At 40.3% G+C, this 27684-nt stretch overlaps 1 protein-coding gene across 1 annotated transcript in view; it reads left to right on the top strand.

Annotated features, from left to right (window-relative positions):
* Positions 1 to 27684, top strand: part of LOC109927725 (cilia and flagella-associated protein 47-like) — a 413667-nt gene that overhangs the window by 294246 nt on the left and 91737 nt on the right. The window contains exons 51-53 of the mRNA XM_048603110.1: positions 14533 to 14639; positions 18493 to 18668; positions 26852 to 26959. Of these exons, the coding sequence (XP_048459067.1) occupies positions 14533 to 14639; positions 18493 to 18668; positions 26852 to 26959 (391 nt within the window). The remainder of the gene's footprint in view (positions 1 to 14532; positions 14640 to 18492; positions 18669 to 26851; positions 26960 to 27684) is intronic.

Here is a 27684-nt window from a genome sequence, read left to right as displayed (position 1 = left end):
AGAAGTAGAGAGGATGTTTCCACTGGCAGGTGAAGCTAGGACAAGAGGGCATAGCCTCAAGATTAGAGGGAGCAGATTTAGGACTGAACTGAGAAGGAATTTCTTCACCCAGAGGGTTGTTAATCTATGGAATTCCTTGCCCAGTGAAGTAGTTGACGCTACTTCAGTAAACGCTTTTAAAAAAAAAGGTAGATTTTTTTTGAACAATAAAGGAATTAAGGGATACGGTGAGAACGTGGGTAAGTGGATTTGAGTCCACGAAAGGATCAGCCATGATCTTATTGAAGGGTGGAGCAGGCTCGAAGGGCCAGACGGCCTACTCCTGCTCCAAGTTCTTATGTTCTTATGTTCTTAAGTATTTGTTGCAAGAGGCTTTGAATATAAAAGTCAGAAAATTTTATTGTCATTGTACAGCACCTTTAATAAAGCCATGTCTAGGATTCTGGATATAATTTTGGTTCCCTCATTTTGAAGAGGATATAATTACATTAAAAACAGCTCACAGAAGGTTGCTTTGACTCATTTCAGATGACAGACTTCCATCACAAAAAATGTTGAACAGGTTGCTGGAGTTTAGAAGAATGAGAGGTGATTTTACTGAAATCTGTAAGATCCTTGTGGGACTAGATAGAATGGAAGAAAATTCCTCTTGTAGGGGAAACTAAAGCTTGGGGACACAGTTGAATAATAAGAAGTCTCCCTTTCTAGATGGAGCTTTTCTCTCAGAGCAAGCCTGCAGAATTGGCTTCCTCAGAAATCCATGGAAGATGGGTTATTGAATTTATTCATGGATGAGTTAAATATCTGTCAAGCAAGCCAGGAGTTATGGGGGTCAGATCGGAAAGTGAGATTGAGACCCCAATCAGATTAGCCATATGCTAGTGAAATGATATGATCAACACTTTTGTTTACATCTTAAGGTTTAACACGTAGTATAATGTGGCAGACAGATGAAGAGTAATTAAAGTACAGCACAGTGAAGGCTATTCAGGCCATTAACTCTGCATTGGATTTTTTGAGCAGCAGTCCAATTAACCCTACTCCCTGCTCCTTCCCCATTTTCCTGCAATATTTTTCTTTTCAATATTTATTCAGTTTCCTTTTTGAAGGCTACCTTTGAAGCTGACAAGTTACTTTGGAAATTGAGTTGGTACCGGAGCTCCGCTATTCTTCATTTTCTAACTGTAAAAATTGCATGTGCATGAATGCCATGCTAGATATGCCCTGTGCTCCATTGGTTGAGCAAATGACAGGAGTTCACTCCTTGTATCTGTGATTAATTGAAATGCAACTACAGTAGTGCTAATGATCTAATTTGTTTGAGTCCTGGGCAGAAATGTTTAACTGACACTGGCAGGAACCCAGGATAGCTGCCAGGAATAACAATAGGCCGTAATTCATTCATTTAATTTTTTTTCTCTCATTTTACATTCAGCCCACCTTTGCTAAAGTGTATGTCTTCTTGCCCCTGGCTCTGGTTTTAGCTATGGGGATGGAAGCCAGAAAGTCTATGCAAAGAGATTGTCGAGAGAGGAACATCTAATTTTTCCATTTCCTTTGGCAATGCCTGTTTACAATATGCAGTTGCTAACTTGGAAATTACCATTCCATTCAATGTAGGTAGTGTATTTTATGAGCAGAAAAGGTTACTACTATAGAAATAATTAGATTTCTTTGATATTTATTAATGTCTAACTCGTGTACATAAAATAAGGCAAGCCTCTAACAGGCCATTTTTTTGTGATATCTGTTGTAGTTATACTTGTTGGAAAAAAAGATTAAAATGCCTCACTGCATCTAAATAGATCATTTTGAGATTAAGGTGGGAGGGAAAGACAGAATAGAAAACAGTTAATATATTAAAGTTGGTCTGATTTTAGATCTGTTAATCTGTTTTGTTTTCACTGCTTTTATGAAAGAGGCAAATAAAATAAACAAAAGTGATTAGCCAAGAGTGTCCAGTACTATACAAATACTGCTGTAAGCACTGTTAACTGGTAGAGGATGCAGTCAGGCACACTGATGCAGGTCAGAAATGGCTGAGTACCAAGTTGGGCTTCATCCTCGTTATTTTGAAAGGCTACGCATTCTATCTCTCATGCCTCATACCTCTTTAAACTTTTTACGCGCTCCCAGCCCAATCCATACCAGCCTGTGCCAAACCACATTGCAACCCCAGTGACCCTTCATGCCCTTCAAACCAACTTATGTTTCCCACCAACTCCATGGGTTATTGTATCTATGTGTCAACTTATGGCCAACTCATGCCAACCTCCACGGCTCCTTTATGGCCCATGCCATATTCATGCTTACTCATGCCTACAAATGTTTGCTCTCACACCCTCCATGTTGATGTATGAGCATTCACAATTGGCGGACCTCAGGAGCCTTGTTGAGCTGAAATACATTAATGGTCAAAATATCTATAATGGCCTTTGCTATTGTCAAATAAAAAATCCTCCCATTCAAGAAAATGCATTCAAATAATTTTAAATACCTACAAACACTAACTTCCATATAAAACAGGCATATTCAGAACCACAAATCAAAGAGAACTAATTCTTAAATAATCGTTTTGAGATGCCAATTAAATTGTGAATTTTCAGTCCCTAACCAACGTAAGTGTTATTTGTGGAAAGTAGCCAAGTATGAATAATGACATAATGATTAGGCCTTGGAGTAATGTCAAAACAGCTATTGTCATTTCTAGAGTAGATGTTTTTCTCACTGATATAGGCAGCCTTTTTTCAAAACAAAAAGTTATTCAAAGGCTGGCAATTTAAGGAACTGCACACCTTACCCCTCCTGACAAAGGAGTGCTTTTTTTAAATTTTGAAGAGTTGGAGATTTAAATGATTACACAGTTTGACAGTTCCGCAGTCGTTATTCATCCTACAAGCATTTGCAACTTCTCCAAAAAATTCATGAATAGCACTTTGCAGGTTAAGGCCCTTGCCAACTGCTCTCTATGAAAGGGCCTGCTGCTATTATCTTTTCATCCACAGCATGTCACAGAATTAGGTCAGTAGCTCTTGCTGTAAGGGTTGATGCTAGGTAAGGGATGGATACCTCACTGGTATTTCCTCTGTTACCATTGGAGGCAATCACCTTCCAACTCATTTCCCCTTTCCTGTAGTATAAAGAGAGGGAATAGGCTTATAATGTGACAATGTATAAGATAACCTCAGTGGTCAGATGCAATTAAGGCTGAGAGCAGAGGATGGAATAACTGTAATGGAGAGATGTAATATAAGGATTGGTATCTTTTATAATAGCATGTAAATATAAGAGTTTACTGGAAAATCAGACTATCAGACAATAGTCACTGTTGAGTAAGTCTGGGGGAGAGAGAGGTGCAACAGTGTAAACTGAAAGAGCAGCCTCTCTGGAGCAGGACTGAATCCCAATGCCCAAACCTTAAGGCAGGCAGAATTTATGAGAACAAATCAACTAAGGATTGTCCCCAACATGGTGGATAAATGAATGGTGCCGGCTCAAACAAAACCCCACCCTTTGGCCTCTCCAACGTGATCCCCAATACCCTCACTGGGCCTGACAGGCAGGCACTGCTAGTACTCCAGAGGAATCTTCCATTTGGTCTGCATTAGCTTCTCTTTCATGAAAGACTCATTCCCCAGATGAGGATGGAAGTCTTGTCCTGAAATAATTAAGATTCCACTGAGTGTCAGACAGATGCAGGGCAGCAGGTTTTTATGGGGATGTATTCTCCATTGACTTGGTGGGTGGCAGTGAAGGAGACCGTGCCATCCGAAAATCCTGCTCCAGAATTTGTATTTGCTCCACATCAGACATTTATTTGTTTCAGGGACTTCCAATACTCCCCAAGACATCCAGTGCAATAGATTCTCAGATAATCATCATAAACCTTCAAAAAAACTCCCACATGAGACCAATCTCAAGTTTCAGGTGACCTCAACATTGCAGACATTCCAGAAAAGGCTGTTGGAGCTCTTATGATGCAGTGGTAATGTCCCAACCTCTGAGTCAGGAAGTCCAAATTCAAGTCCCACCTTCTCTGGAGGTGTGTCATAACATCTGAGCAGGTTGATTAAAAGATATTTAGTACAGGCTCTCCAATCTTTTCACATGGTGTGGGGGACACATCTTACTTGGGGGCAATCAGCAATTTAAGGCTTGGCACAACGATAAATGTTAATCTTGAGAACACTTCAAAATAATTTAAATAAATGAGTAATTTATGAAAGTGTTCATTCAAACTTACTAAGTAGCAGAGCTTACTAGTATTTTTTTACTGCCATTTGGAGTTAAGAAACAGAGCAAGAAAGAATCTAGATCCCTATTCTAGAATAAATCTCATCCATTGTGCTTGTGAAATGAGGAATCAAGAATCTCCCTGTGCTAATATTTAAAACTTAATAACTCACTTCATTATGTGCAGATGAACAGACCAATTTAAACGATTTGTTTTCACCTCTTAAATCTTCCACTGTTGTTCAGCTGAGAATTCTGACATAGTGGATAATTTTGACTGACTTCAATAGCAATTAAATATATAATGTAGACCTTTGAATCAATATCATTCATTTGTTCTATTGTTCAAAGTAAGAAATGTCACCAAATAACCAGCTCTGTATGTTTTAATGGAACTACAAGTCTAGAGATACATTACTGAATTCCTCTCCCTCTGCAGAAAGCACCCAACCTCTGAGTAATTTTTTTTTTCTTGATCAGGAACTATAGCCATGTGTCCACTTTAGCACATTTTAAAAAAAAGTCCTTTCCACTAGTAGATATGAAACCATTTAATACCAGTATTATATAAGCCAGATTGATAGCAGACATTTGATTTAGTCAGAATGGTTGGGTATTATCCACTAATGCCCTGATTGACTTCAATTGTTTCATCAATGCACAAGTCATTTCATGTTTCATTTCATAATTCAGGAAGGCTGACAACTGATAATTTCTCTATTTTATACTATATATCATGTCAGCCAGCTGGATTTAACTATTTTTTTGAAGACATTATAATGTTTTTGCTGATTTTTGTTTTCTCATTTAATGCTGCACTCAAAATCCTTGTCAGAATGATTTTGCTGAGCCGAGTAATGATTCTGGATCTACGCAATGGTGTTTCACCTTGTTAAAAGGCTAATAATTGCCTTCTTATGATATTTCTATCTATATCCACTAATTTGCAGATGCTTCCCATGTGTTATTTTTCAAAAATATTTTATGGTATTACAGCAAGTTGCTTTGTTTTAAATGCAGCGTAACAACAACTGAAGTGGAGTACATCTTGCTTGACAAGAGAACAGGGGTCTTAATATAGTAAGTAATAGATGAAGAACAGGAAAGATAAAACACGAACGAGTCATCGAGTTGAGGCGCCAGAAAGATGCATTCATCAGTCTTGCAATTTTCCCCTTGTATAAAGTATAGGCAAACCAAGTGTTACCTGGGCACCACAAAGCAACATGCCAGTATTTACAGACCTTAATGTAAGGTGATCACTGATACAGACAGATATTAGAACAGCATTATTAACGTGTTTGAACATCAGTGAATACTTACAGAGTACGTATTACTTTAAAGTAATAAACAGTCGCAAGACCCTTCACTGGAGTATTATGAGACAAAATTTGGCACTAAGTCACATAAGGAGATTCAAGAAAAGGACACATGACCTAGGAGTAAATTAAAGCAGATACATGATGCAGAATCATATTAATCAGAAGTTTCTATAGCTGGGGCCAAATAGCTGAAGGCATTGCCAATGGTGGCAAACATCGTATTGGCCATGCATTTTTATCCTGCACTATCATTCCAATGATTTCCAGCAGGTTTAACATTATTATTACAATTTATAATTTATGTCTGGTGCACTTAAGATAATAACTTGGTGCACTTTACATTTTAGATCAAGTAATCCATCATAGTGTTTTGTTTTTGTGTGACTTATGAATGTGAAACTGTGCAAATAAGCTGACAGGTTTTGTAAACAATGAAGTAACTGCATTCCTGAGAGTGAGGTGTAACCAGTTGCACATGATTTTCATGTTTTGACATTGAGATCTTGTTTTTGTGTTAGCAAAATAGTGTGATATTACAGATGCCTTGTTTAAAATGTTCTCTGAAAAGATCTGCATATCATTGGTGAGTTCAGCACTTGTTGCCCATCCTGAATTGCTCTGGAAGAAATGACAATGAGCAGCCATCTTGAATTGCTGCAGTCCATATGGTGTAGGTACACCCACAGTGCTTTTAGTGAGGGGGTTCCAGGTCTTTTACTCAATGGCAGTAAAGGAATGGCAATTGCAGTTCTTGGAGGTGAACTTGTGGGTGCCAATCTGTCTACTGCTGTTCTTGCCTTTCGAGGTTGTAGAGGTCATGGCTTACGTGACGTCTAGCGCTTTGATGGTTGAGGTTAGAATAGGGTACTAATTGGTCAGGTTTCATTTTTATCTGTGGATGGACCTACCTGGGCAATTTTCCACATTGCCAGTTAGATAAAGTATTGGAGTTTATTGGAACAGCTTGACTAAGGGTGCAGCTACTTTTGAAGCACAAGAATTCGGGACCAATGCAAGATGTTGTCAGGCCCTCTAGTCTTTTCAGTGTCTAATGCCTATAACTACTTCTTGATGATAATATGTAGAATGAATAGAATTTACCAAAGATTTGCATCTGTGATGCTGAGGACCCCAGTGTAAGGTTGAAATGAATTATTTGTTTGGGAATTCTTGCTGAAGTTGATTGTAAATGCTTCAGCTTTGTCACTTTTAATTATGTTCTGGGCCTTTCCATTATTGAGAATGCCAAGTTGCCATTTAGTACAATTGTAGTCTCACAGAAAACAATGGAGGTTATCCTCAATGTGAAGACAGGACTTCATCTCCACAAAGTCTGTGTAGTGGTCTCTTCTGTCAATACTGTAATGGACATGTATATGTCTGACAGGTAGATCGGTGTGGACAAGGCCAGTAGGTTTTTCTTTCTTGGTGGTTCTCCCAGCATCTGCTCCAGATGCAGTCTCGCAGCTATCTCCTTCAAGTCTTGACCTGCTCAGTCAGTAGTGGTGTTACTGAGCCACTCTTGGTGATGGATATTTAAGACCCATCCCCACTCTCCCCAGTGTACATTCTCAGCCATTGCCACACTCTGTTTTTTTTTTCACTTTTAGTTCAAAATGGAGCAGTACTTATTTGTCAGCTGAATGTCCTCAAATAACGTTGCATTTGGGGGTGAGATGGTAACCAGCAGGAGGTTTCCTTTATCCCTGTTTGACCTAAAGCTATGAAACTTCATGAAGTCTTGAACCAGTGTTAAGGATTCCCCAAGAATCACTCTGTCAACAGGATGTCATTGTCTATCACATCTAATGGGATTGCCCTATTGGTGGGAGAGGGTATGTACAGGGACGATGATGCTTGTGTCTTGTGTATGATTTGCTCAGAATAACTATGTCAGGCTGTTGCTTGACAGTCTGTGGGGCAGCTATCCCAATCATAGCAGAAGCTCTCAGATGTTAGTAAGCAGGACCCTGTAGGGTCAGTAGAGCTGAGTGTATCTTTGTCTTTTTGGTGCTAAGGCTGATTCCTCCTTGTTTTCTGTTAATATAGTTATTGTTGTGCAGAGCCATGTGATTGCCTGGCTTTGTCTGGAACTTGAAGACTGATTTATAACAACAACAACTTGCATTTATATCAGAGACATTAGGAACTGCTGATGCTGGAGAATCTGGGATAACAAGGTGTAGACCTGGATGAACACAACAGGCTAAGCAGCATCAGAGGAGCAGGAAAGCTGACGTTTCAGGTCTGGACCCTTCTTCAGAAATGGGGAAGGGGACTCTGAAATAAATAGAGAGAGGGGGAGGCGATGATAGAAGGTGGATAAAGGAGCAGATAGGTGGAGAGAAGACGGACAGGTCAAGGAGTTGGGGTTGGAGCCAGTACAAGTGAGTGTAAGTAGGGAGTTGAGATGGGGGTTGGTCAGTCGAGGGAAGACAGACAGGTTAAAGAGGCGGGGATGAGGCTGGTAGGTAGGAGGTGGGGGTGGGGCTTGGTCAGTGAGGTGGGAGGATTGGATAGGTGGGAGGAAGAATGGACTAGGGAGGCGTGGACAAGCTGGGCTGGTTTTGGGATGAGGTCAGGGGCGGGGAGATTTTGAAGCTTGTGAAGTGCACATTGATACCATTAGGTTGCAGGGTTCCCAAGCAAAATATGAGGTGCTGTTCCTGCAGCCTTCGGGTGGCATCATTGCGGCACTGGAGGAGGCCCAGGATGGACTTGTCATCCAAGAAGTGGGAGGGGGAGTTGAAATGGTTTCCCTCTGGGAGGAGCAGTCATTTGTCATGAACCGAGCGTAGATGTTCCACAAAGCGGTCCCCAAGCCTCCGCTTGGTCTTACCGATGTAGAGGAGGCCACATCGGGAACAGCGGATACAGTATACCACATTAGCAGATGTGCAGGTGAACATCTGTTTAATGTGTAAGGTTTTCTTGGGGCCTGGGATGGGGGTGAGAGGGGAGGTGTAGGGGCAGGTGTAGCACTTCCTGCGGTTGCAGGGAAAAGTGCCAGAGGTGGTGGGGCTAGTGGGGAGTGTGGAGCAGACGAGGGAGTCACGGAGAGAGCGGTCCCTCCGGAAGGCAGATAAGGGTGGGGAGGGAAAAATGTCCTTGGTAGTGGGGTCAGATTGCAGGTGGCGGAAGTGTTGGAGGATAATATGTTGAATCCGGAGGTTGGTGGGGTAGTACGTGAAGACGAGGGGAATTCAGTCTTTGTTGTTTTTGCGGGGAGGGGTTGTGAGGGATGAGTTGCGGGAAACGCGAGAGATGTGATCGAGGGCATTTTCGACCTCTGTGGAGGGGAAATTGCGGTCTTTGAAAAACGAGGACATCTGGGATGTCTGGGAGTGCATTTATATTATGGTTTTCAAGGGATAAAACACTCCAAGGCATTCCACAGGAGTGTTACAAAGCACAGTTTGACAACTAACGCTGCAAGGAGATATTAGAACAAATGACCAGCAGCTTGATCGCAGAGACAAGACTCTGGGAGGGAGGGCTTTGCAGATCTTGGGCCTTTCAGCTGAAGCCACAACCATTAATGGTGTAGTGCTTAAAATCGGTGATGCTCAAGAGGCTAGGTATGTGTTGATGTGTTGGAGAGCTGTGGGGGCTAGAAGAGATTACAAAGGCGAGGAAGGGAGAGGCCATAGAAGCATTTGAAAACAAGATAAGAATTTTAAAATTGAGATTTTCTTGACCAGAAGTTTGTGAGAATAGAGATGATAGATGAATGGGAGTTGTGTATTTTAGAACATAAGGCTACCTACCGTGTTTTGGATTGCCTCAAACTTAAGGATAATAGAATGTGGGAAGCTGGTTATGGCTACATTTGACTTATCAAATCTAGAAGTAATAAAGGTGTGGATAAAGGTTTGTTTCCGCACTTCTCTTGATGTTGTTATCTTGTACAGAAAATTGCATACTTTAGATCTCTATTCCATTGATCTGATGTCAACATCACATTAGTTGTTCTCCTTAACCTTTATGTGATAAACATTTTTAGGGTGACTGTCATTTTGAATATTCTGCTTTCCTTCTCTTTGAAAAATTCTTTCATCTCCAAGAATGACATGTTTCTTGTATCTCCAGCTGCTCTGAGCTGATCATGTATCCCTAGTGGTACTTCATCTCAGTTCCCATAGATACCTGCTCAGAGAGCTTTCCTCTACATCTAGCGAAAGCTGTAAATGCTTCAGTAGAAAGAAATACTGAAATAGTGCATTTCTTCTATGTTCCTTCCACCACATCTTTATTGTTTGATCATCAAACCATGCAATGTCCATCGGATGATCAGTGGGCAGAATGTACCTACCAACTGCCTCTGCCTCATCTGTGCCCTATACCTCAGTTTAATTCTGCTGGTGAGCTATAGGTACGAATGGGTGTCACATTGGACTCTGCTTTCTTCTGAGGACCACTATCAGATTTCACAGCTTCCAACAGATGTTAAGCATGCCTATTGTTTGGACTGCTGTAGCCTGCATACTAGGGTGTGTTAGAAACTGGTAATGTGCATGTGGGCACTTTGCTTATTTGTACCTGGCCATCAGAATTGGACCTATGTTTGTGTTAGGACAAAAGCCTGTTGGGCTCTTTCGAAAAATTAGGCTTTAATCGAATAGGAACAGGCCAGTCAGTACAGCTCTCCAATGTTATGATGTTGTGGCATTTCCTTTGATGGAACAAGATAAAGTCAACTCTTTTTCTCTCTATACTTCATTTAATTGCATAAAAATTTCATTCTTGCTGAAACACAAACCACTTTTAACAAATAGTGGATCAAAAAGAGTCATTATTCATATAATTAAAACAAATGGGCTTGACATGCCTTTCAGAGTCATTACACAGCCAGAATGTCAAATATTCATTAGGAAATAAAATCATCATTTGTATTGAAAAAAAATCTATCCACTAAGTTTTATAAATTGTCACAGTTAAACCCACAAAATCAAGAATCTGAAGCAATGGTGCTTTTTCAGTAATTGGTTTACTGGGGACTCGATGGAACATGGATATGTTCTTCATTGATAGGAAAGGAGTCTTTGAAATGTTTTAGTGCTGACTTCTGGTTTTACAGCAGAAGGCTAGAGAGAAGCAATGACCATGCTAAGTGTTCAGGTACTAGGCATAAAGATTTGATACTAGGATAAACTTCATTCCTGTCTCAAAAAAGACTCAGTTGGTTAGCCTTTTTATTCTAACTAAGTTTTGTAATGTGACTGTATCAGAAAATAGATTGCAGTACACTGAGTTATTAACTATGCTGAATTGAGTGATGAGGGTTGTAGTTTCACAATCTCTGCTGGGTTGGAAGGGGTGATTGTGTTAAGGCCAACTCCCGCTCCTAATTTATCCCACCATCATTTTTGTTTGCAGCTATCTGAATACCATTAGCATATTTGATATAGGTATGTGTGTGGTGGCCCCTCAGAACAAGGATGACATTTGCTCAAGGCAGGAGTCTACATTGTGGACTCTTTTAACATAGGGAGGTGGTTGTGCTATAGCTACCATGTGGCTGACCAGGAAACTTCAATTTTTACTAGCTGCCACAGGAAGCTCAGATGTTTTTCCAAATTGAAAATCAACAAGTCAATAAAATGAAATGATGGCTACTGCTTAAGCCGTTGCAAACTTTTGAATGCTTAACAGCAATTTTTTTTTCCTCGTCTTTTTCACAGGCAAGTTCCCATCCAATGCTGTTAGCCTAGGTTATTAAAATGACTTTCCCTCTGGAAATTGTAATGGGATCTGCAATCATCAGTCAAAATTTGCTTCGAGCTTTCCCATGATATGATTAAAATCAAGTTCAGTTGGGAAATCTAATGAGATATTGGGCCCAATATTCTATTCCTGTTATGAATTCAGAATACTAAGGATGCTGGAAGTCTGAAATAGGAGCAAGACTTATCGGAAGAACTTTACAGGTCAGCCAGCGAATGTGGAGAGAAACGGAATTAATGTTTAAGGTTAATGATCAATTGGAGGGTCATCAACCTGAAACATCGCGTGGAATCTTCCCAGCCCCTGAATGATGTTGGCATTGGCGAGAGTATTGGGAAAATAGGATGAGATTGATAGTGGGGTGATTCTCCACATTGAAAGTGAAATATCTTATTCTCCAAGCAAGAGTGGAACAGCAAGACAAGAATCTCATCAGTGAACAGTAGGAGGCCTATTTGTTTCAATTTGCATGCATTATGATCTCATTACTGGTTCATCTTACATCACTGAGATGCAGTTTTGCTTTTTCCCACTCACCAGATAGAAACTAGACGGTTACAATTCTCGATTATGAAAGATTATGCTGACTTCAGCTCACCACTTACCCCTCTGGCCCTCTATCTTGAAAACCAGGGACCAACATCTCAGAGCATGCTCCAGGGGTGGTGCTTATATGCATCCTTCCTGTCCATAGATGTTGGCATCAGGCACATATCAACCTTATCATTTGAAAATGGTACATCTCCACTCCACTTGCAAGGTGGCTCTGCATGTCAGTGCTCCATTTTGGTAATGCTGCTGATGGGACATGTCATGCGCAGGGACTGAAACTTATCCCATGGATTAGACTAGAGTGCATTTCAGAGTTCCTCACTTGCTGTCCTATGGCTTACTCACTTTGTGCCTTCGTGGATGTTCACACTTTTCCTTGATTTGCCTTGCCTCTTTGTGCTTTGCCCCCACAGCCAGACCTTAGGGAAGACAGAAATACTGTTAGCCTTTGACAGTCAGTCTAGGGGTTGTGCAAAGTCAGTTGATTGCTTCGGATGGTTAGGGTCAGAGGGTTTGTAACAGTACAGTGCAAGGAATCTGCTGTGGCCAGCCCTGCAGGTCCAGTGCAACCAGTCCGGGAAGTCGTGCCATGTCAGTTGGGAGCTGCACCGAGCCTGATCAAGGGTCTGGTCTGTCATCACTCGGGGTTCGCTGTACAAGACAGTCAGGGGTTGGCCATAATTGGTCTAATGGGCTTTAATCCACTGTGTTGGTAGGGGATTTGGGAACTCAATTCTGGGGATTGGTGGCAGCACCCTGCGATGCAGAGGGAGCAATAATTGTGAAAGAGGAAGACAGTGGTATATTGAATAACATGGTTTATTGCAGGAGAGAGCGTAATTGACGTTCAATGCCATGTTGGCCTCATTGGGGTGCAATGCAGTACAGTGGTTGACATGCCTAAGCTGTAGGGCCAGAGATTTAGAACTTCATCTCTCTACTCTCTGAGCCAAGTATTGTTGCCAATGTGTGAAAGCTCAGGACTGATGACCTCAACAGGGAATGCCAGGAAAAAGGGACATGAGGTATGGAGGGTGAGTGGCTCTGATTATCAGCTGAGCCTGTGACTCACTGTGCCAGCCATGACATACAATGCTTCCATATTTGTATAAGTCATAAATGTGCATTGAAAATGGAAAATGGAAAATGGAAAATGGAAAATCTGTATTCAGTGGGTATTTTCTGTTGAGCCTGTGGGCTGTACTTCTGAGTGAAGTGAGGCCATTTGAGGGGCAATTGCCTTTATCAGGCATTGGTCATAAATTTAAGATGGGCATCTCTGTGTAGCAGAAGTGGTCACGATTCATAAAGATATTCCAAAGTCTCATAAACTGCACAAGGGCATTGCTTTCACCTTGAACAGGGTGTTCACCAACATGCTCTTTTATGCAATGCTGCTTTTATTTGGTGGTGTGGGGGTGGAGGGGACATGGTTTCAGTAATCGTACAGCACTTACAATCTCCTACTGTGTTTGTGGGGCATGGCTTGTGCTACACTATCAGACTAAGGTCCCTCTGTCAAAAGCCCACATAGGGTCAAAAGCCTACATTGGGGAGGCAATGGCTGAGTGGTATTATCATTGGACTGTTAATCCAGAGACCCGGATAATGATCCGGGGACCTGCGTTCGAATCTCGCCAAGGCAGATGGTAGAATTTGAATTCAATAAATATCTGGAATTAAGAATCTAATGATGACCATGAATCCATTGTCAATTGTCAGGAAAAACCCATCTGGTTCACAAATGCCTTTTAGAGAAGGAAACTGCCATTCTTACCTGGTCTGGTCTACATGTGGTTGACTCTTAACTGCCCTCTGTGCAATTAGGGATGGGCAATAAATGCTGCCTAGCCAGCAATGCCCTCACCCTGTGAATGAATAAAGAAAAAAAAGACATTACACAGCCCTCTTTATTAGAATACTTCATCACCCATTGTATGGAGGAGGATACCAAATCATATAGGGCTGGATAACCTTACAAGGGCAACAAGGAACAGGCCACAAATGCTGGTTCAGCTTGCAATGCCCACATCCCATGAGTGAATAAAAAAGTAGGGTGGTTACTGGGAGACATGGCCAACTGTTCTGCAACCATGGCTGATACCTCTATTGCACAACCCTTGACTGAGTCTGAGTGGAAATACACTGCTGCCTGTTCTTTCAACACGGCCATTGCGGAGCAGATGATAGGTCTGTTGAAGATGAAGTCCTGATGCTTGGCTTGGTTTGAGGCAAGCCTTTAGTACAGACTGACAGAGTATGCTGCGTAATTATAGCATGCTGTGCTCTGCATAACTGGAGCAGTCAATGTTAGGATGTGATGGATTCTGAAGAGCTGGGTGTGTAGCAGTCATATTCCAAGGAGGAAGCTTGAACAAAAGGAATATCACCTTCAGCAAACAAGCATAACAAGCCAGACAGGGCTTAGTTGACATAACAACAACAGAAATCTTCAACATGACTCAATGTTAACTCTCTCTCTCTCTCCACAGATCCTGCCGAATCTGTTTTTAGAACCTAATTGGCAACTGATTCCAGTAGATGTGAGCTGGGTGCATTGATAACTTATTGACTATAAATATGTTACTGCTCAAGAAATGAGCAGTCCGTATTTGTTCCAAGAGGCCAAAGCAGCTTCTGTTTGTTAGTTCATTGCTTTTGCTATTACTGCATAAAAGTGAATGTTTTGTGTCGTTTGAAGGCTTGCCAAGATGTGATAGTCCTACATTGCTCAATGAGGAGGTGTTGGGTTACACGGGGCATTTGGGAAAGAGTAGCACCACCTTAGACATAGTTCTAAGATGTGATGTAAGTAAGGATGGGTAACTTGTGGAGTTTGTACGGTGAGAAGCATTTGTTTTTGGTTCCTCTCCAACTACGTGCATGGTGAAGGGCAACTCCAGACTGACAGCACTTGACCTGGTGCTCAAACTGAGCTTCAAAGATGGCACTGACATTGGGGATCCTAGGAAGTGCTCACTGTGGGGGTAAGGAAGCAACGACAAGTAGTGTAGAATGGGATTGTGGTCCTTATCTAATAAAGTGATTCTTAGAAAAATAGTGTGAGAAGTCTCACTAGGCTTTACAAAGAGAAACCATCCATGAAACTTGCAAAAATTGCCACTGAGCTGATTTCTGGTAAAATTTGATCTGTTAGCTCTGTTTCTCTAGACCAGTTGCTGTGTGACTTGCTGAGTTTTTCCAGCATTCTTGTTGTTCTTATTCAATTTCTGTGAGTGTGAGTAATACTTCCTTCCTGGATGGAATGGAAAATGGGCATGTGGCAATAGATCTCCTTCTCCTTTTACCGAGTTCTGGTTTCGCAAAACTTCCCAGGTGTGCAGAACAATAGCAGGAGGCTATAAAAGAACGTGGAAATGAGTGGAAGGAGTTGAATAATCCCTTCTACCTCCTTTTCCTGTGATAGCACCAGCTGGATTCCCAAAGAATCTGTTGCCAGCACTTGCATCTAGCCTCTCTTAAATCAAAAGGCCAGCAGAGGCAGATGGAAAGACTTAGGAAGCTTTAAAAAGGCAAATTAAATTTGTTTCCCACAGAGCGCCATAAGTTGCTTAGGGGCTGGAGGCCGTCTGGTTACTACTTTTAGATATCAGCCAAAAGGCCTGCAGCTGGCTGTAATTATCACTCCTGGCTCTCCACTCCACATTCTGGGCTATAGCCAAGTGCTGAGCCTTTCTTGGGGCATTTGCCACTGTGCTAATTACTTGACTCCTCTAGTTCAGATGGTCAGACACAACATACTTTGGGTGAGCTGTACCTGATCAAGTGCTCCACTACATGAGGGAGTGAAATGTCAGAGTCATATGTCAGTACTCATTTTATATGAGCAGAGTATAAAATATCAAATTCATCTGTTTTACTTAATTAAAACAATATGAATAAATTCCATTGCTATGCATTTGAACCAATGAATATAATAATGTCGGACAATTTCCAACATTGCACACTGTATAGTTTTATTCCTGTTATTTGAACTGGCATAATTGGGAGCTGCAAATAAATTGACTATATGATACAAAGTAATGGAGTGAAATGACTAATTCATTTTCTGGTAACAAAACAATTGTAGTTCAATGAGTTAGGTAACCAAGGAACTACAAATTATTACCCAATTGGAAAGGCATATGTTAATTAGGGATTGTTAGTATGGCTTTGTCAGACAGTGGTCATGCCTAACAAATGTGATCAAGTGTGTGGATGAGGGAGGTTCAGTTGATATAGCTCATATGGATTTTAGAAAAGGTTCCACATGGGAGACTGAGAAGGTTAAAGCACTTGGAATTGAAGGAAACTTGGTGAGGTAGATCAGGAATTGGCTTAGAAATAGGACACAAAGGGTACTGGTAGAAGGCTGTTTGATGGAGGCTGATGTCCAGCGGTATACCTCAAGGAGCGGTATACCTCAAGGATCAGTCGTGGGACACTTAATGTTTATTATGTACGTAAATGAAATAGATTAAAATATGGGGGGAATATTAATCAGATTTCCAGATGACACCAAGATTGGTAGATTGGTTAATAGCAAAGAAGATATTTGTAGGTTGCAGGAAGATTATAGATGGGTTGGACAGATGGGCAGACCAGTGGCAGATGGTATTTAACCCTGATAAGTGAGGTGATGCACTTTGGAAGAAGAAACAAGCTGAGGGAGTATTAAATGAATGGCAGGGCACTGGGTAGCTTAGAGGAATGGAGGGATCCTGGGATAATTATTTTCAGATCACTGAAGTTGATGGAAGACTTGATTAGGATAGTTTAAGAAGGCATATAGGATACTTGCTTTCATCAATTGTGGCATAGGGTATAGGAATAAGGAGATAACGTTGGAATTGTACAGAGCATTGGTGAGGCCACAGCTGGAGTACTGTGTGCAGTACTGGCCACCTCACTGCAGGATGGATATGATGGCAGTAGAGTGCGTGCAGAGGAGGTTTACCAAGATGTTGCCTGGGATGGAGAAATTGAGCCATGAAGAGAGACTAGAGAGGCTTAGATTGTTTTCTTTAGAGCAAAGAAGACTGAGAAGGGAAATGATTGAGGTGTATTAGATTCTGAAGGGTATGGACAAGAGTGAATGGAAAGCAGCTGTTGCCCTTGGTCGAGGGGTCAATCAGGAGAGGACATAGTTTTAGGGTAAAGGGCAGGGGATTCAGAGGGGATTTGGGAAAGAACTTTCTCACACGGCAGGTGGTGGGAATCTGGAATGCACTGCCTGGGATGGTAGTAGAGGCTAGAAACCTTTTAAAAAAAAATTGGATGAGTACTTCAAATATAATAATAATCAAGTACATGGGATGAGTGTGGGAAATTGGGATGATCACACTTTTAGTGGTAGTTATGTTGATGCAGACTTGATGGGCCAAAGGGCCTTTTACCGCACTGTATGAATCCATTTATTCTGATAAATGTCTGCAACTATAGCACTAATTTGCAGATAGTGTTGCAAATACTGTTTTTGAGCTATATTCTCAAGACAAACATAATGTGAGGAAATGTCATTCCATTTATTTAATTATTGTATATCTTTGAATGTAAAATTTTCCAAAATGTCTGCCAGGTCAGCATGAGGGGAATGATTATAAAAGTGAATCCATCCAACTAAGCTTGAGTAATTGATAGGTTTCTTGCTTATTTTAAAGCACTGCTGCAACAACACCATGGAGGCTGACATCCCATCACCAAGTCACCCTTTATTTACATGTGCACAGTACATGGACTCTGACCAGCTAGCTTAGAGTTAGTCCCTAGAGTGAGGAGAATCTCTGAGACTCCTGTTTATATATGTCAGCCAGGACTCCCTGATTGGGGTTGTTAACCTGGGCCAGTCAAGGATCTCATATTCTATGTGATCCACCTGGCCCTCGTTCCAATCACTGCAACTGCATTTGTAGCCAGGTTCAATTGTAAAAATATTGCAAAAGATGTGAAACTGGTACAGTGGATAAAGAAAATATCTGATTATGTGCAGATTGCTGTGTCTATCTTTTCAAATGCACATGCTGGATGGTGAAATGAAAAAAATGCCTCAATTGAAAATGTTCTGATGTATTTATAGTTTGCTCTTTTCCTGTGTTGATTTTGTCCTGCCTTCTGTCATCAATCACAGACAGCCATTTTCTTTATTTGTTCTTTTCCCCACCTTTTCCCTTTTAATTGCTTGAAACCAATTTAATTTCTAACTCTTCCCAGCTCTGTTGATACGTTATAGACTGGAAAGATTTATTTTCTTTCCTCACAGTTGCTGCCTGGCCTGTTAAGTTTAATCGAGCTCTTTCTGTTTTGATTGAACCTAAGTTCGAACCTGTTTTCCTACTTGCCACCTTTGATTATCAGCTTCTACCAATAGGTCAACTACCGTTCTTAAATCTCTTCTTTTGTTGTCTATCCATTACCTTTAATGGGTGCGTCTTCATGGTATAGAAACAAGTGAAATTTCCTAACCTCAGGTATATGACAGCTCTCTATATTAGATAACTAATATGAGCTAATCATATCTAATTCAGCCTGCAACATGTGAATTTGATCTGAATTATTAACCATTTGAATTGGAGCAAATAAATGATTAGATTTTCTTTTATAATCAATTATATGACTAGTTCTGTGCCAGCAGTTTATCAAACAGTGTTATTTTTGTATCTAGGATGCCACTGATGTGATCATTCCAATAAGGAATCCTCTTCAAGAACCCCTGACACTTGATGTAATGCTGAATGGAGCTGGGATTACTGGAGACACTAGCCTGGTAATTGGGCCAAAAGAAGTTATTTCATATAAAGCTAGGTACACTCCTAGTGTTGTTGGTGAAAGTCTTGGAAGGTAAGATAACAAGATTTCTACAATATGCTGAAATACAATGAGGATGTTAGTTGCTCTTCATAGAATGTAGTTTCAGGGAAGAAGACCATTTGCCATATAATTTTTATGCCAGGAGATAAAGAATTCTCCACCCAAATTTCATTCTCTTCTCTTGGTATTTAGCTTGCAGAGTGTGGCATTTTAAGTGCATCTCCAAATATTTTCTTTTAAATACAGCAAACTTTTTATTAATTGGCACCTAGGGGACCAGGACTGGTTAATCAAATATTTCAGTTGATCAAGAGGTCCACGTAATCAGTGCAAAAACACACACTAAATAATAGAAACCTAATGCAGGGGGTATATACATCACTGTTGTACTTTATTTACTAAATAAATCAATTAAAAAATAATGCAACTTTGCCTTAAATAAAACTTATGAGCAAAGAACTTTCAACTCACACCCTCACCTGACTACTTAAACATTGCAGAGACCACGATAACACAGGAAACTTTCAGGATTTCAGGTATGTAATTTTCGCCGGTTTATCAAGACTGTCGGTTATTAAGGTACTGGTTAAAGCAAAGACTACTATAAGGATTTCTTCCCCTACAACCCTTTTGGGTAATAAGTTTCAGATCCCTTTTGGTGAAAACTATCTTCTCAACTCCTACTAATACTTCTACCATTTACTCGGAATCTGCTTCCCTTATTTATTGACCTCCCTGGAAAGAGAAATAGATCCCTCCTATTTATTTAACCCAAACATCTCACCACAATCTTCTGGAGGGCAATTTGACATGGGCAGTAAATGCTAACCTAGCACTTGTTGTGATGTCCACATTCCAGAAAATAATAAAGAAAGCTTCTATGAGTCTTCTCTAGTGTGATCACACCCTTTCTAAAGCCGTGGCCAAAACTAAACACCGTACTCTGTGGTCTAACCAGTGTTTTGATACATTGCTAGCATAATCTCCTTGCTCTTACTGTTACTGCCTTGGATAACACAAGAATGCATGCCAAGTGCTTTCTTAATCACCTGATCTGTCAGTCCTGTTACCTTCATGGATCTGCCCTCCAAGGTCCTTCCACTTACCTATACTTCCCAATATCCCATCATTAATTGTCTGTACCATTGCCTGTTTCCACTGTAAAATGCATGACCTGGATTGAATTCCATTTGATACTTGCACCTTGTCTTGAGTCCACCTACTCAAATAGTCCATGGCAAGTTGTAGATTGACAGCGGTCAAATCATGAAAAAAGAGACATGAGGCAGATCTATTTGGTGTGGATTTCAAACACTGTTTTTAACCCCTCAAACAGACCAAGGCATATATATACAGAGTCATTATCATGAAGCAGTCTTTACAAATTTCAATTTGCTAAGAAAGCAGTGACAAAGCTTTGCTACCTGCTAGGATTCACCTTTGAGCTAATATCCATCACTGGATTAGACTGCCAATGATATTAAAGTCATGATATTCTTGACCTTCTGCATGGACTATGTATCCAGCTCTTACCGAGCAGCCAGTAGAGATCTTCTTAAAACAAATCAACCATCGATTTGCAAATACATCGAGCAGGTGACTTGGGCTATTTGTCGGTTTATCTGACATTTGCAGTGGCAGGACATGGAATTCAAATTAGCTGCTCCAGTCTGCTTGAAGGAGAGGAGCAACAGCAGTAGAAAGACAAAGGGAATTTTCTGGAAGCTGCAGATGGGGTGTCAGGACTGTACAAAAAGGGAGTCTCCGATATATGTCTTCAGCCTACTCTTGGGATGAATAGGACTATAGCCACTTGTTACTTATTTACTGATGATTAGTGCATATAAACATGAGGACTATATGTGCTGTCAATGACGGAGGGGGAAAGTATATGCCACCTCATAGTGACACTGACAATTTCCTTGGACTGTAGCTCCGCAGCCATACTGAACCATCTTGATTGCAACTGTAGGAAATTTGTGATGCAGGTGAAACTGCTATCTGGTCAGTTCCTGACCTAGCTCAAACCAGAGCTAGCTTGCTGTCAGTTGAATCATTAATGAGAGATGCTTCTAATTATGCTGGACACCCCAAGGAAGAGAGCTGAACTGTAATGTCTACAGCACTTATACCAGACCTCCATATATTCTGGAGGCAAAGTCTTCCATATTCTTCAATAGGCTGCCCAATGTAATAAGCTGTTGTAAATTACTCATTGTCATGAATTGGAAATGTAGAGCCATTCCTTCATTGTCACTGGATCGAAATGCTGGAACTCCCTCCCTGGAGTACTTCACCAATACATGCCACACTCATCCAGGAGGATGACTGACCTCCCCTCAATGGCAGGTAATAAAATGCTGATCTTGCCAGAGATGGTCATGACGACGATGAAATTAGCAAAAACAAATATATTCCACCTACCCAAGGCATCAGTTTATGTGCTGGTTGTTGGGAAGTTAAGCACAAGTGCCAATGTGTCTTCAGGTTGATTGCCCCATGTGCAGGGTGCATAACCTAAGCAGAACCTGGGAAGGAAAAGCAATAGTTGATGTCAGTAATCGTCAATGCAACTCCAAAAAAGGTCATGGAAATAGCCATTCACCTTCCTGCACTTGGTCTCCATGCTTGCCTTATCCAATACTATCCAATACTCTGAGTGCCAACCATTTCCATGGCAGTATTTTCCATTGGATTGAGGGCTTGATGGCACCTCACCTTCCCTTTTGGTTCTCTCACCTTTTGATGCTTGAGAGCTCGTCTTACAAGATGACTGGAACTAGATTAGAATGTGATGTTTGAAAGCTTCTAAGTATCTACGACCAAGCTTCCCATGAAGCGGTGCTGAGAAGTAGCAGCAAATTGTGAGAAGAGAGGGGGAGGTATGCAATGTAACACCTCTGGTGTGAACAAGATTTGCAATGTTCTCCAGTTGTGAGAAGATATCTGCAGAATGTTTGTTTGTGCTAATTCCAATGACACAGGTGGGTGTAAAGTGTATAGGTGTAAATAGAAGGAGCTGTGTTGCACTTGTCACATTGTGACTTAAGGAGAAACATATGCAGCAGGGAAGAAAAAGATGAAGAGTACTGTGATAGATATGTGATTTTGCCAAATTTCAGAGATGAAAATTGACAGATTGAGATTATATTTTCATTTTTCTCTTCCCTCCTCAAATTATTGGGTCTCTTTCATTACCCAGTACTCATTCAGTGATGACTGAAAATAAAAATCAGCCCAGGATTCCTTGGTGACAGCTGCAAGAATCAGCAGATCTCATCTTACCAATAAAGTGTTCACATATGTTAAACATAACAACATACCTTTATTATCACTGTCATAAATGCTTTTCTTCACTCTTCAATTATGCCAAATCTTCAGTTGAGTGTCCATCCTCAAATAACTATCGCATCAACCTCTGTACCCAATATGAGTCTTCATCGTCTGATTGAATAGGGTCAGCACAAAATAAGTACTCCCATTCCTGAATACTATAACCACAGTGAATAATAAAGCACATTAAGAATTGTGCATTATCTTATGGCAAGGAATTCAAATGACTAGTTATACTGTTTACAATTTACAGCATAGAAAGAGGCCATTTACCTCATTGAATCTTTGAAAGAGCAATCCTCCTTGGTCTCAGTCCTCAGCTTTTTCCCCTTGGCTCTGCAGTTTTTCTTTTTCTGGTGTTTATGTAAATCCGTTTTGAAGAATACTGCCAAAGTCCGTACCAGGTAGCACGGTCTAAATTCTAACAACTTGTGTAACTATGTTTCTATTATCCTGGTTGCCGCTGATTCTTTCACTCAGCGCCTTTAGAACCATAGCATTTGGCCATTAATTCTTCAGTCATTGAAAACTGTTTGTCTTTATCGAAATCCTTCATGATTGTAAACACCTCTCACCAATCTCTTGTCACCCTTCACTGTTCTTTTAAAAAAAAGGCAGTTTCACTAGTCTATTCATATACCTGTAATACATCATACCTGGAATCATAATTAATCTTGCCGTCACTTCTCCAAAGCCTTTATTTCTTTCTTAAAGGACAGCCCCCAGAATTTGTCATGTGGGCAGAATTTTAACTGGCAAAGGGAGGCAGCTTCAGGTATGGACAGTACGGCGGGGGAGTAAAATGCCATCTGTCCAGAAAATGGCATGATTCCACATGTTGGTTTTTAATGGGGCACACTTAGACGTATGTGAGAAACCACCTTGCATTTGTGGTTCTTTCATTTATTCTGAGAGGCAAGTAATTTAGACTTGAACCCAGAAAAAGACTTGAACCCTTAAGAACAAGCCCACAATTTTCCAAGCTTTTAAACTCACCAGGGTCAACAAGGCAAGAGCAGAGTTGTCATACATTGTTATGTGAAATTGACAGACTGGAGAACAATTAGATGCAGAAACTATACAGGGGCTTGCCTGCCTAGACGACACAGACAGCTGAGCTGATAGAATGTACTCAGTATGCTTTCACTACTTTATTGGTGACTTCTAACAGTTTGGAAGTCAGTTATGATACCTTGTACTTTTATTCTCATTAATCTGGACTCTCCTACTGTCATCCTTGCATCACTGCAACTTGTGATTAGTTTATGCAGCTCTGTCTTGGGTCTTTTCAGTGTTTTTGAACTCCAGCCTCCCAAGTGGCACCAAATGAGCTTCCTTGAGCATTTCTTAGCTACACCACATGGCCTATGGCTTCTTTCAAGTTGCAACTCTCTCATTTCTAAACAGCACTGAGGACCTGTTGTGAACGGCAGGGGCATAGAGCTACCAAAAGGAGCTGGGACTTCAATGAGCCCCAAGCTTCTCTAATGTGTCGACTGTGATTTAGATGAATGGAACCATTTTCTCTGATTAAAACTGACTGACCCTTTGAACTGATCTGAGTGACCCATTAGAAATCTTGTAGCACCTGTTCCTATCTAGGATCAAATCTAACTTGTACTGGAACATCTTGTGCTTTGAACGTTACAATTCTCTGGCTGACTAACTCTCCACAGTGGCCGGGTTTGGAGCGAGCGCACAAACAGAATGGATTTTATCACAAGAAGAGCGTTGCATTATCTAAAGTCTTTATGAATTCTCCAGTGACAGTAATTTGGGATATTACTTTTCCCAAGAGTTTTGGGTTGATTCGTGAAGTTTGATTACATAATCTATTCTGTTTTCAGTCTTTTTTTAAATAATGCAACGTAGTTTTAAATAAAGTCCTTGGGATAATGCAAACATTGATAATTGATATCTCAAGTTACAAGAATGTGAATAATTTCAAACAAATTTTTGAGAATCATTCCTGATTAAATATAATTAACTGAAGTGCTTATACCACTGTTTTACACAGCCTATAATTACAATCGAGACAGACTCAGTCCTGCTGAGTCACTATTGTCTGATGTTTTTACTCCAATGGGATTGACAATTTTCCAATAGTTTTCTTTTGCTATTTTAAAGAAGGATCCTATTCTCATCTTGAATAATGGTGAATTATTTACTTGGTAGGTGTGAAAACCTTTGACAAGTAACGTTAACAACACATTTTAAACTGTTAATTTTGCAGACGTTTGAAAGAAAGGACGTTTGCTTTAGAACTACTGTAACATTTTGTCCCAAAATATAAATAGCAACTTGATTGATTTGCAGTACCATTACAGAACGACAAGAACAATTGTGTCTTTACCTGTTTTGGTGTGGATCACTTTAAAAAATTCAAATAGTGATAATTAACAATTTTGTGAATTAGTCACTGTTACCTCTAGGCCAATTTGTTACAGATCCAGATGGTAAACTCCAAACTGTTAAGTTCCCAGATGAAGAGGGATGAATTGGCTCCACTTCTTTATTCACTCAGCCCCTTATTCATTTGCAACAAAGTTAATATATTATTAAATGAACTTAGCTTTTAAAACGAGCCAATTTAACCAGGCTTTCTTGAGTTAATAAAAAATGTTAATAAAAATTACTAATTGAGAGAAGAATTAATCATACTATACAAATATGCGAAGGAAGTATCAATAAGAAGTGAGTCTAAAGGATAAAATTTAAAATAAAAGATGTACAGTTTAATCTCTGAATTGTTCACGAAGAGTGGTTAGTTGAATGGTGTGTTCATTGCAGCGGGAATTACTGGTAGCATTGATGTTGGTAATTAAACAGTTGTTTTTTTGAGAGTCTTGGTTGTGTAGGCTGATTGAAGCTCCTTTCTCCTGATTCTTTTTTTAAAATCTGGTTTTCAGCCCTCAGAGTAATTAAGAGTCTTTGTCTGCAACAGGAGGGCAACGAGGGTATACTTGTTCGACTGTGATCTACACTGTATGCTAATGTTGAAACCTGGGCAGTTATATACAAGAGCATCAACTCCAGGAGAGATGAAAATGGATTTTTAACCCATGTCCTTGTGTATTCTTAAAAAAAAGTGTCACAATTTTAGACTTTACCTGCTGGGATTGGCTTGCTGCTCACCAGGGAGTCCTCAACCTCTTGTTGTCAGTGTTGTCACAAAGGAACACAGTCCAGTCTTTTTGGAGCTTTGACATTTTAGATGCTACATTCCATCAATGATCTCTTTCTCTAGACAGTCATTTACTTTACATCTACAGGCATTTTTGGCTGTATCAATCCTTTCTCAAGAGGCATGTTTTAGTGTTAAAGGCTAAAAAGGTCAACAGTACTGCGTTGTTCTAACCTGTTGTCAAAACACCATCATGAAAGGGAAAATCTGGTTACATATTATTGAAACTTCCATGACCTTATTCTTGATTAACAAGGCAAAATTTTGGGCTGAATTTGTTTGTTTAACCATCTGGTCATTAGTGTAGTGGTATCTGAGATAGTCAAAGGAGGGAATCTAAAGGAAAACTAAAGGAAACCAACAAGGCATGCATTTATTTTGCAGCATTTGCCAAGTAATGAAAAATAACTTTTATTTTTGTGAGCTTTTAAAGTATTTTGAGCTTATCTAGATGATTTAAACACTCCTTTTAGTATTAATAGTGTATATTTATGAATATGTTTACGAGTAGGTATACGAATAGTTTCAACTGTATATAGTTTTAAGACCTTTAAATTATTTTCAGTGATTTTAAAGGCCTTTTAAATTTTCTTCTAAAGTTTGGAAATTTTAGCTTTGGTCTTCAGAATCAGTGCAGCCTTTGTTAGGCCTTTTCCTGTCCCTCTGATTTGGTGAAAATGATCAGAAAGTCTCCTTCTGGAATACCAACTGTTACATTCAATTCTCAGTCTACAGATCCACATTGGTGCTCTTAAGACTGCTCGAGAAGGCTACATGTTCCTCACAAAGCAATACTGCATTGCACCAGATTTCAGCACACCGTCTCAGTCACTGCCACTAGCTGGCACCTTCTGATGGAGCATTACTTCAATATTGATTCACCAAGAAGCTGTGAAGTGGCTGATGTGAGCTTAATCCTGTAAGCTTTCTCATTGGGGGAGGTGGGGACTCAGTCGCCCCTGAACACACCCATTGCACCACATTTGCTGCATGGCCTTAATTTTTAAGGTCTGTGTGTATGAATTTTAGATTTTCATAACCTCACACATGACATTTTAGCACATTTAAAACAGTTTACACAATCCTGAACTTCTAACTGTACTATAATTTCCTGCATTTAATTATCAACCTTTTCCATTAGAAGGACTTTTGTTGCTAGTGCATTGAGTCTCCTACTAGTTTTCTTGATTAAAAGTATTTAAAATGTCTATATATTAGCAACTGTTGAAATAGACAGGCAACCCAGAAGGAAAAGCAAGTAAAATCTTAAATGACACCTACTGGTCTGAGATAGCAAGAACTGCAGATGCTGGAGTCAGAGACAACACAGTATGGATTTTCTGAAAATCTGAAGAAGGGTCCCAACCTGAAACGTCAACTTTCCTGCTCCTCTGATGCTGCCTGGCCTGCTGTGTTCCTCCAGCTCCATACTGTGTTGTCGTATACTGGTCTGCCTTGTTTGTACACACTAGAACATTGCTCCAGTCTGTCCAATATGTTCATTTCCAGGTATTACTGTTTTAATTCCCCTTGAAAATTCATGTATATTGTATTGTCTTCATAAGAATCAATGAAATAAAGTTGGGCATTATTAGCAAAAGATGCAAGTGATGTCATGAAGATCAGAACCTTGATTGGTTTTAATTTAAATGTTAAGGAGCGAAAAAATAAATTTCCTGTCTGTTCTTATTTGCAGTGTTACCTTCTACTCAGATCTCATTGGAGAGTTTTGGTATGAACTAAACCTCATTGCAAAGAAGCCAATGCCAGTTTCCCTTCCAGAATTGCGGTGTGAGCTGGGAAAGTAAGTATCCCACAATGTAACAAATAATTTCAAAGTAAACGTACCTGCTAACACCATAAGTATCTTACATAAAACTTTCTGAAGATTTCTTATTGTTGCTTTTAAGACCATAAGAAACAGGAACAGGAGCAGACAATTTGGCCCCTTGAGTCGGCTCTACCATACAGTAGAAACATGGCTGATCTGACATTCTTCATTCGATTTGATTTATTATTGTCACGTGCACCGCGATGCAGTGAAATGTATTGTTTTGCATGTAGTCCAGACACTTTTCTGCGTTTTCCCTGTAACCCTTGATTCCCCTATTGATCAAGAATCTATCTCAGCCTTAAATAATCACAAGAACTCTGCCCCCTTCTCCCACAGCTTCCTGTAGCAAAGAGTTTCAAAGATACTCAACCCTCTGAGAGAAGCAATTCCTCCTCATCTCAGACTTAAATTGGAACACCTTTATTCTGAGACTACACCCTCTGGTCCAAAACTCTTCCATGAGGGGAAACATCCTCCTCTCGGCATTTACCCTGTCAAGCCCCTTAAGAATCCGATATGTTTCAGTGAGATCACCTCTCATTCTTCTAAACTCCACTGAGTAGAGTCCCAGAGATAGTAGGAACTGCAGATGCTGGAGAATCTGAGATAACAAGGTGTAGAGCTGGATGAACACATCAGGCCAAGCAGCATCAGAGGAGCAGGAAGGCTGACGTTTTGGGCCTAGACCCTTCTTC

This window comes from Rhincodon typus, chromosome 11, assembly GCF_021869965.1.
Source record: "Rhincodon typus isolate 14 chromosome 11, sRhiTyp1.1, whole genome shotgun sequence".
Taxonomy (NCBI): Eukaryota; Metazoa; Chordata; class Chondrichthyes; order Orectolobiformes; family Rhincodontidae; genus Rhincodon; species Rhincodon typus.
This window is presented reverse-complemented; position numbering and strand designations above follow the sequence as displayed.